This window comes from Rutidosis leptorrhynchoides, chromosome 5 (genome assembly GCF_046630445.1).
Source record: "Rutidosis leptorrhynchoides isolate AG116_Rl617_1_P2 chromosome 5, CSIRO_AGI_Rlap_v1, whole genome shotgun sequence".
Classification (NCBI taxonomy): Eukaryota; Viridiplantae; Streptophyta; class Magnoliopsida; order Asterales; family Asteraceae; genus Rutidosis; species Rutidosis leptorrhynchoides.
In genome coordinates, this window is record NC_092337.1 from 444,545,752 (window position 1) to 444,556,873 (window position 11,122).

Here is an 11,122-nt window from a genome sequence, read left to right on the forward strand (position 1 = left end):
ACCCGGCCACCAAAAATGTTTCTTGAGATCCTTGTACATCTTCCCCGTTCCAGGATGTATTGAGTATCTGGTTTTATGAGCTTCTCTAAGTACCATTTCTCTCATATCTCCAAATTTTGGTACCCAAATCCTTTCAGCCCTATACCGGGTTCCGTCTTCCCGAATATTAAGATGCTTCTCCGATCCTTTGGGTATTTCATCCTTTAAATTTCCCTCTTTTAAAACTCCTTGTTGCGCCTCCTTTATTTGAGTAGTAATGTTATTATGAATCATTATATTCATAGATTTTACTCGAATGGGTTCTCTGTCCTTCCTGCTCAAGGCATCGGCTACCACATTTGCCTTCCCCGGGTGGTAACGAATCTCAAAGTCGTAATCATTCAATAATTCAATCCACCTACGCTGCCTCATATTCAGTTGTTTCTGATTAAATATGTGTTGAAGACTTTTGTGGTCGGTATATATAATACTTTTGACCCCATATAAGTAGTGCCTCCAAGTCTTTAATGCAAAAACAACCGCGCCTAATTCCAAATCATGCGTCGTATAATTTTGTTCGTGAATCTTTAATTGTCTAGACGCATAAGCAATCACCTTCGTTCGTTGCATTAATACACAACCGAGACCTTGCTTTGATGCATCACAATAAATCACAAAATCATCATTCCCTTCAGGCAATGACAATATAGGTGCCGTAGTTAGCTTTTTCTTCAATAACTGAAACGCTTTCTCTTGTTCATCATTCCATTCAAATTTCTTCCCTTTATGCGTTAATGCAGTCAAGGGTTTTGCTATTCTGGAAAAGTCTTGGATGAACCTTCTGTAGTAACCAGCTAGTCCTAAAAACTGGCGTATGTGTTTCGGAGTTTTCGGGGTTTCCCACTTTTCAACAGTTTCTATCTTTGCCGGATCCACCTTAATACCTTCTTTGTTCACTATGTGACCGAGGAATTGAACTTCTTCCAACCAAAATGCACACTTTGAAAACTTAGCGTACAATTCTTCCTTCCTCAATACTTCTAACACCTTTCTCAAATGTTCACCGTGTTCTTGGTCATTCTTTGAGTAAATAAGTATGTCATCAATGAAAACAATGACAAACTTGTCAAGGTATGGTCCACACACTCGGTTCATAAGGTCCATGAACACAGCTGGTGCATTAGTTAAACCAAACGGCATGACCATAAACTCGTAATGACCGTAACGTGTTCTGAAAGCAGTCTTTGGAATATCATCTTCTTTCACCCGCATTTGATGATACCCGGAACGTAAGTCAATCTTTGAATAAACAGACGAGCCTTGTAGTTGATCAAATAAGTCGTCGATTCTCGGTAGTGGGTAGCGGTTCTTGATGGTAAGTTTGTTCAACTCTCGGTAGTCGATACACAACCTGAATGTACCATCTTTCTTCTTGACAAACAAAACAGGAGCTCCCCACGGTGATGTGCTTGGTTGAATGAAACCACGCTCTAAAAGTTCTTGTAATTGGCTTTGCAGTTCTTTCATCTCGCTGGGTGCGAGTCTGTAAGGAGCACGAGCTATTGGTGCAGCTCCTGGTACAAGATCTATTTGAAATTCAACGGATCGATGTGGGGGTAATCCCGGTAATTCTTTCGGAAATACATCGGGAAATTCTTTTGCAATGGGAACATCATTGATGCTCTTTTCTTCAGTTTGTACTTTCTCGACGTGTGCTAGAACAGCATAGCAACCTTTTCTTATTAGTTTTTGTGCCTTCAAATTACTAATAAGATGTAGCTTCGTGTTGCCCTTTTCTCCGTACACCATTAAGGGTTTTCCTTTTTCTCGTATAATGCGAATTGCATTTTTGTAACAAACGATCTCTGCTTTCACTTCTTTCAACCAGTCCATACCGATTATCACATCAAAACTCCCTAACTCTACTGGTATCAAATCAATCTTAAATGTTTCGCTAACCAGTTTAATTTCTCGATTCCGACATATATTATCTGCTGAAATTAATTTACCATTTGCTAATTCGAGTAAAAATTTACTATCCAAAGGCGTCAATGGACAACTTAATTTAGCACAAAAATCCCTACTCATATAGCTTCTATCCGCACCCGAATCAAATAAAACGTAAGCAGATTTATTGTCAATAAGAAACGTACCCGTAACAAGCTCCGGGTCTTCCTGTGCCTCTGCCGCATTAATATTGAAAACTCTTCCGCGGCCTTGTCCATTCGTGTTCTCCTGGTTCGGGCAATTTCTAATAATGTGGCCTGGTTTTCCACATTTATAACAAACTACATTGGCATAACTTGCTCCGACACTACTTGCTCCGCCATTACTCGTTCCGACACCATTTGTTCCTTTCGTTCTATTAACCCCTGGTCCGTAGACCTCACACTTCGCCGCGCTATGACCATTTCTTTTACACTTGTTGCAAAATTTGGTGCAGAACCCCGAGTGATTCTTTTCACACCTTTGGCATAGCTGCTTCTGATTGTTGTTGTTGTTGCGGTTATTATTGTTGTTGGGATGATTGTTGTAGTTGCTGTTGTTGTTGTTGTTGTTGTTGGTCCGTTTGTTGTAGTTGCGATTGATGTTACGATTGTTGGGATAATTGTTGCGATTATTGTTGTAATTGCTGCTGTTGTTGTATTGGTGATTCTTATCACCGTTTTCCTCCCACTTTCTTTTGACTTGCTTCACATTGGCCTCTTCAGCAGTCTGTTCTTTAATTCTTTCTTCAATCTGGTTCACTAGTTTGTGAGCCATTCTACATGCCTGTTGTATGGAGGCGGGCTCGTGTGAACTTATATCTTCTTGGATTCTTTCCGGTAATCCTTTCACAAACGCGTCGATCTTCTCTTCCTCATCTTCGAATGCTCCCGGACACAATAGGCACAATTCTGTGAATCGTCTTTCGTACGTGGTAATATCAAATCCTTGGGTTCGTAACCCACTAAGTTCTGTCTTGAGCTTATTGACCTCGGTTCTGGGACGGTACTTCTCGTTCATCAAGTGCTTGAATGCTGACCACGGTAGTGCGTACGCATCATCTTGTCCCACTTGCTCTAGATAGGTATTCCACCATGTTAACGCAGAACCTGTGAAGGTATGCGTAGCGTACTTCACTTTGTCCTCTTCAGTACACTTACTTATGGCAAACACCGATTCAACCTTCTCGGTCCACCGTTTCAATCCGATTGGTCCTTCGGTTCCATCAAATTCCAAAGGTTTGCAGGCAGTGAATTCTTTGTAGGTGCATCCTACACGATTTCCTGTACTGCTAGATCCAAGGTTATTGTTGGTATGTAGCGCAGCCTGTACTGCGGCTATGTTTGAAGCTAGAAAAGTACGGAATTCCTCTTCATTCATATTCACGGTGTGTCGAGTAGTCGGTGCCATTTCCTTCAAAATAGTTAAATGGAACAAGTTAATCATACAGAATATTAAGAGTAGTTAATAGTATTTCGTAGCATAATATGAACTCATTTATAAAAGCTTTTTCTTCATATTAGCGTTTTATAAGTTTAAATTCGGGTAGTACCTACCCGTTAAGTCCATACTTAGTAGCTAATATACAATTCAACTACTACAATTCTATATGACAAACTGATTGTAATAATATTTCGCGTTCAAACTTTTATACAATATTTTACAAACTTACAATATCGCTTATTTTACATAAAGCATGAAATATAGCACACAATAACTTTGATACAAGATAGTTGTGAAGACAATTCTAGCTAGTACACAAGTCGTTCAGCAAAGGCAATAAAGACACGTAATTCATACGTCCAGAAACAAGTCATGCATTCTGGTTTTACTAGGACTACTTCCCATCCTTGGTCTTGTGCAACATAACCGTTATGGCCGTTGATAAGACAGCGTGTTGTAACGTCATCAAAGGGACGAGGGTTACGTAATGTCCAACAGTCCCGTAATAATCTAAAAACCTCATTTCTTACCCCAATTACCGACTCCATCACTTGTGGAAACGTTTTGTTTAATAGTTGTAGCCCGATGTTCTTGTTCTCACTTTGGTGAGAAGCGAACATTACTAATCCGTAAGCATAACATGCTTCTTTATGTTGCATGTTAGCCGCTTTTTCTAAATCACGAAGTCCAATATTCGGATATATTGAGTCAAAATAATTTCTTAATCCGTTGCGTAAAATAGCATTTGGGTTCCCCGCAATATATGCGTCAAAGTAAACACATCGTAACTTATGGGTTTCCCAATGTGATATCCCCCATCTTTCAAACGAAAGTCTCTTATAAACCAAGACATTCTTGGAACGTTCTTCGAATGTCTTACAAACTGATCTCGCCTTAAATAGTTGTGCCGAAGAATTCTGGCCGACTCTAGACAAGATTTCATCAATCATGTCTTCGGGTAGGTCTCTTAAAATATTGGGTTGTCTATCCATTTTGTGTTTTTAAACTGTAAAATAGACAAGAGTTAGTTTCATAAAAAAAAATACTTATTAATACAAGCAATTTTTACATATATCATAAAGCATAAGAACACTATATTACATATATTACACCACACGAATACAACTATCTTATTCCGACTCGCTCGTTTCTTCTTCTTCGGTTTTGGTTCGTTTTGCCAAGTTTCTAGGGATATATGATGTTCCCCTAATACGAGCCGTTGTTGTCCACATTGGTTTAGAAAAATCTGGTGGTTTAGAGGTTCCCGGGTCATTGTTACAACTTAAGGACTTCGGGGGTTGACGATACATATAAAGTTCATCGGGGTTGGAATTAGATTTCTCTATTTTTATGCCCTTTCCCTTATTATTTTCTTTTGCCTTTTTAAATTCAGTTGGGGTAATTTCTATAACATCATCGGAATTCTCGTCGGAATCCGATTCATCGGAGAATTGGTAATCCTCCCAATATTTTGCTTCCTTGGCGGAAACACCATTGACCATAATTAACTTTGGTCGGTTGGTTGAGGATTTTCTTTTACTTAACCGTTTTATTATTTCCCCCACCGGTTCTATTTCTTCATCCGGTTCCGATTCTTCTTCCGGTTCCGATTCTTCTTCCGGTTCCGACTCTTCTTCCGGTTCCTCTTCGGGAACTTGTGAATCAGTCCACAAATCATTCCAATTTACATTTGACTCTTCATTATTATTAGGTGAGTCAATGGGACTTGTCCTAGAGGTAGACATCTATCACATAATATCAAACACGTTAAGAGATTAATATATCACATAATATTCATATGTTAAAAATATATAGTTTCCAACAAAAATGTTAAGCAATCATTTTTAAAGAAAACACGGTCGAAGTCCAGACTCACTAATGCATCCTAACAAACTCGATAAGACACACTAATGCAAATTTTCTGGTTCTCTAAGACCAACGCTCGGATACCAACTGAAATGTCCCGTTCTTATTGATTAAAAACGTTCCATATTAATTGATTTCGTTGTGAGGTTTTGACCTCTATATGAGACGTTTTTCAAAGACTGCATTCATTTTAAAACAAACCATAACCTTTATTTCATCAATAAAGGTTTAAAAAGCTTTACGTAGATTATTAAATAATGATAATCTAAAATATCCTGTTTACACACGACCATTACATAATGGTTTACAATACAAATATGTTACAACAAAATAAGTTTCTTGAATGCAGTTTTTACACAATATCATACAAGCATGGACTCCAATTCTCGTCCTTATTTAAGTATGCGACAGCGGAAGCTCTTAATAATCACCTGAGAATAAACATGCTTAAAACGTCAACAAAAATGTTGGTGAGTTATAGGTTTAACCTATATATATCAAATCGTAACAATAGACCACAAGATTTCATATTTCAATACACATCCCATACATAGAGATAAAAATCATTCATATGGTGAACACCTGGTAACCGACATTAACAAGATGCATATATAAGAATATCCCCATCATTCCGGGACACCCTTCGGATATGATATAAATTTCGAAGTACCAAAGCATCCGGTACTTTGGATGGGGTTTGTTAGGCCCAATAGATCTATCTTTAGGATTCGCGTCAATTAGGGTGTCTGTTCCCTAATTCTTAGATTACCAGACTTAATAAAAAGGGGCATATTCGATTTCGATAATTCAACCATAGAATGTAGTTTCACGTACTTGTGTCTATTTTGTAAATCATTTATAAAACCTGCATGTATTCTCATCCCAAAAATATTAGATTTTAAAAGTGGGACTATAACTCACTTTCACAGATTTTTACTTCGTCGGGAAGTAAGACTTGGCCACTGGTTGATTCACGAACCTATAACAATATATACATATATATCAAAGTATGTTCAAAATATATTTACAACACTTTTAATATATTTTGATGTTTTAAGTTTATTAAGTCAGCTGTCCTCGTTAGTAACCTACAACTAGTTGTCCACAGTTAGATGTACAGAAATAAATCGATAAATATTATCTTGAATCAATCCACGACCCAGTGTATACGTATCTCAGTATTGATCACAACTCAAACTATATATATTTTGGAATCAACCTCAACCCTGTATAGCTAACTCCAACATTCACATATAGAGTGTCTATGGTTGTTCCGAAATATATATAGATGTGTCGACATGATAGGTCGAAACATTGTATACGTGTCTATGGTATCTCAAGATTACATAATATATAATACAAGTTGATTAAGTTATGGTTGGAATAGATTTGTTACCAATTTTCACGTAGCTAAAATGAGAAAAATTATCCAATCTTGTTTTACCCATAACTTCTTCATTTTAAATCCGTTTTGAGTGAATCAAATTGCTATGGTTTCATATTGAACTCTATTTTATGAATATAAACAAAAAAGTATAGGTTTATAGTCGGAAAAATAAGTTACAAGTCGTTTTTTAAAGGTAGTCATTTCAGTCGAAAGAACGACGTCTAGATGACCATTTTAGAAAACATACTTCCACTTTGAGTTTAACCATAATTTTTGGATATAGTTTCATGTTCATAATAAAAATTATTTTCTCAGAATAACAACTTTTAAATCAAAGTTTATCATAGTTTTTAATTAACTAACCCAAAACAGCCCGCGGTGTTGCTTCGACGGCGTAAATCCGGTTTTACGGTGTTTTTCGTGTTTCCAGGTTTTAAATCATTAAGTTAGCATATCATATAGATATAGAACATGTGTTTAGTTGATTTTAAAAGTCAAGTTAGAAGGATTAACTTTTGTTTGCGAACAAGTTTAGAATTAACTAAACTATGTTCTAGTGATTACAAGTTTAAACCTTCGAATAAGATAGCTTTATATGTATGAATCGAATGATGTTATGAACATCATTACTACCTTAAGTTCCTTGGATAAACCTACTGGAAAAGAGAAAAATGGATCTAGCTTCAATGGATCCTTGGATGGCTCGAAGTTCTTGAAGCAGAATCATGACACGAAAACAAGTTCAAGTAAGATCATCACTTGAAATAAGATTGTTATAGTTATAGAAATTGAACCAAAGTTTGAATATGATTATTACCTTGTATTAGAATGATAACCTACTGTAAGAAACAAAGATTTCTTGAGGTTGGATGATCACCTTACAAGATTGGAAGTGAGCTAGCAAACTTGAAAGTATTCTTGATTTTATGAAACTAGAACTTTTGGAATTTATGAAGAACACTTAGAACTTGAAGATAGAACTTGAGAGAGATCAATTAGATGAAGAAAATTGAAGAATGAAAGTGTTTGTAGGTGTTTTTGGTCGTTGGTGTATGGATTAGATATAAAGGATATGTTATTTTGTTTTCATGTAAATAAGTCATGAATGATTACTCATATTTTTGTAATTTTATGAGATATTTCATGCTAGTTGCCAAATGATGGTTCCCACATGTGTTAGGTGACTCACATGGGCTGCTAAGAGCTGATCATTGGAGTGTATATACCAATAGTACATACATCTAAAAGCTGTGTATTGTACGAGTACGAATACGGGTGCATACGAGTAGAATTGTTGATGAAACTGAACGAGGATGTAATTGTAAGCATTTTTGTTAAGTAGAAGTATTTTGATAAGTGTCTTGAAGTCTTTCAAAAGTGTATAAATACATATTAAAACACTACATGTATATACATTTTAACTGAGTCGTTAAGTCATCGTTAGTCGTTACATGTAAGTGTTGTTTTGAAACCTTTAGGTTAACGATCTTGTTAAATGTTGTTAACCCAATGTTTATAATATCAAATGAGATTTTAAATTATTATATTATCATGATATTATCATGTATGAATATCTCTTAATATGATATATATACATTAAATGTCTTTACAACGATAATCGTTACATATATGTCTCGTTTAAAAATCATTAAGTTAGTAGTCTTGTTTTTACATATGTAGTTCATTGTTAATATACTTTATGATATGTTTTCTTATCATAGTATCATGTTAACTATATATATATATATATCCATATATATGTCATCATATAGTTTTTACAAGTTTTAACGTTCGTGAATCACCGATCAACTTGGGTGGTCAATTGTCTATATGAAACATATTTCAATTAATCAAGTCTTAACAAGTTTGATTGCTTAACATGTTGGAAACATTTAATCATGTAAATATCAATCTCAATTAATATATATAAACATGGAAAAGTTCGGGTCACTACATGGAGACTTGGAGGTATTCATGTCTCTTAAAGACTAAGACAAATGGCCCGAAATACTCGAAAAAATAATTATACGCTCGGAACGAATTGAATTGTATTATAAGAATATATTTTTCGAGATTAATTACGAAAGTAGTAATTAGGGATATGTTAGTAATGACAAGATTAAAAAAACTTTAAATTATTAATTTATTTATTTATTTAATTGTACTTCGTATTTTAAATTTATGTAATTGTATTTTTAATATTTTTTATTATTAATGTAACATTTAATTCTCTTTTAATGTAATGTTAAGTATTAATTTTATTTTTACTTAAGTATTAATTTTATTTTATAGAAAATAAAGTAATTAAATATAAATATAAAATTAATTTAGTTAAATGTAATAATAATAATAATAATAATAATAATAATAATAATAATAATAATAATAAATACAAATAAACAACCGAAAGACATTAGAGCACTCGGTGTCCACTCTGAAATCGACCGTCAACCCAAAATCGACCCCGGGATCGACGGTGGGTCGACACCGACACGGCGTCGATCCCGCCGTCGATTTCCAACCTCCACAATCCGACGCTGAGTTCCAAAGGATCAATTGTTTGAATTTTGAAAAAACTAGCCGTTTAACGGCTAGTTTTGGCTTCTTTTTTTTTTCTTTCTTCCTTTTTACACTATAAATAACACTACATTTTAACATTTTAACACACACACTCATTATTCACCTTTCACCACATTTTATATCTTTATTCATCAATTTTTTTTTATCTTTTTCCCAAAATATGTCGTCTTCTTCGAGTTCTTCCGGCGACTCGTTCACGAAGTACACAATAAACGTAATTGAAAATTTATCCGGTGAAGAAGAAGTTAACTCACGTCGTTATATACGTCGAAATCATTATGAAGCACATGATCGTTTGATGGACGATTATTTTAACGAGGGTTGCAAATATTCGGCTGATAATTTCAAACGAAGATTTCGAATGCGGCGACGTTTTTTTCTTAGGATTATGAATGATATTCTAAGCTACTCAGCAAATCCATTGCCGTATTATTTTAGATGGTTTCATCGAAGACAAGATTCACGTGGTAAGTGGAGTATTAGCCCACATTTGAAGATGACAGCCGCGCTACGTCAGCTAGCATACGGTTATACACAGGATGCGTTGGATGAGTATCTTCAAATGTCCGAACGAGTTGCTCGGGAATCTCTACACAACTTTTGTAGGTGTATCATTGATTTGTATGCTAACGTGTACCTAAGAGAGCCTACTTTGCATGACATTCATCGTTTGTATGAAGGTCATGAAAGGATTCATGGTTTTCCGGGCATGTTGGGCAGTATAGATTGTATGCACTGGGCATGGGCAAAATGTCCAGTTACGTGGAGAGGACAGTATATGCGAGGTGATCACAATCATCCAACTATTATGCTTGAAGCGGTCGCCTCGTATGATAATTGGATTTGGCATGCGTATTTTGGTGTAGCGGGTTCAAACAACGATATTAATGTGCTAAACACTAGTGATTTGTTCAACTCAATGCTTAATGAGGAAATGCCTGACGTTCCTTATCAAATAAACGGGGTTCATTATAGCAGGGGGTATTATTTAGCTGACGGTATTTACCCAACTTGGGCGGCATTTGTTAAGGGATTTTCAAGTGCCGTTGACGAAAAACGTACTTACTTTACAAAGAAACAAGCGAGTGCTCGCAAAGATGTTGAAAGAACGTTTGGGATCCTACAAGGCCGTTGGCATATTCTTCAGCAACCCGCACGAGCTTACGAGGTGAATATAATGAGACAACTAATGTACACCTGCATCGTGATACACAACATCATTATCGAAGACAATGGATACAACCTTGCTGAGAATGATTGGGTAGTTGAGCCCGTCCAACATATACAACGTACGTGGATCGATAGGTGCGACGCTCGAGCAAGAAGAACGAGGGAGTTACGTGATAGAGAAGTGCATGAAGGCATACGATCTGATTTGATTGAACATTTGTGGGATCTTCGTGACGACCTATGAATTTTATTACGTATTAGTTTATTTTATGAATTTTAATAAATGTAATGGTTTATTTTATGAATTTTAATTAATGTAATAGTTTATTTTATGAATTTTAATCAATTATTTTGTTTTTATATTAAATTAGTTAAATACAATATTTAAAATTCAATTTAAAAAAATAAAAAATAAAAAATGGACACTGAAATCGACACTGTGGACACCTCCAACTTACATACTGTCAGTCAATTTTAGTGTCAAAAATGGACACTGAAATTGACACTGAAAAATCGACACAGACACCTTGTGCTCTTACACGTTAGTCAATTTTAGGGTCTCAAATTGAAAAATCTACGTGCTCTAACTACGGAGTAATTAAGAGCGTGAAATAAAAAATCTCAGTTCAAAAGCCCGCGAATTCGAAGCTTCTTTTAAATTATTTTAAATTACTTGGGCCCAAAGCAAGCCGAAGCAATAAAACCCTAACG

General features: G+C 35.4%; 1 protein-coding gene across 1 annotated transcript; it reads left to right on the top strand.

The window, feature by feature from the left end:
- Positions 1-9,401: 9,401 nt before the first annotated feature.
- Positions 9,402-10,655, top strand: LOC139850120 (uncharacterized). Its single transcript, XM_071839708.1, has one exon. It carries the CDS (start codon positions 9,402-9,404, stop codon positions 10,653-10,655), a length of 1,254 nt encoding a protein of 417 aa, XP_071695809.1.
- Positions 10,656-11,122: the final 467 nt, after the last annotated feature.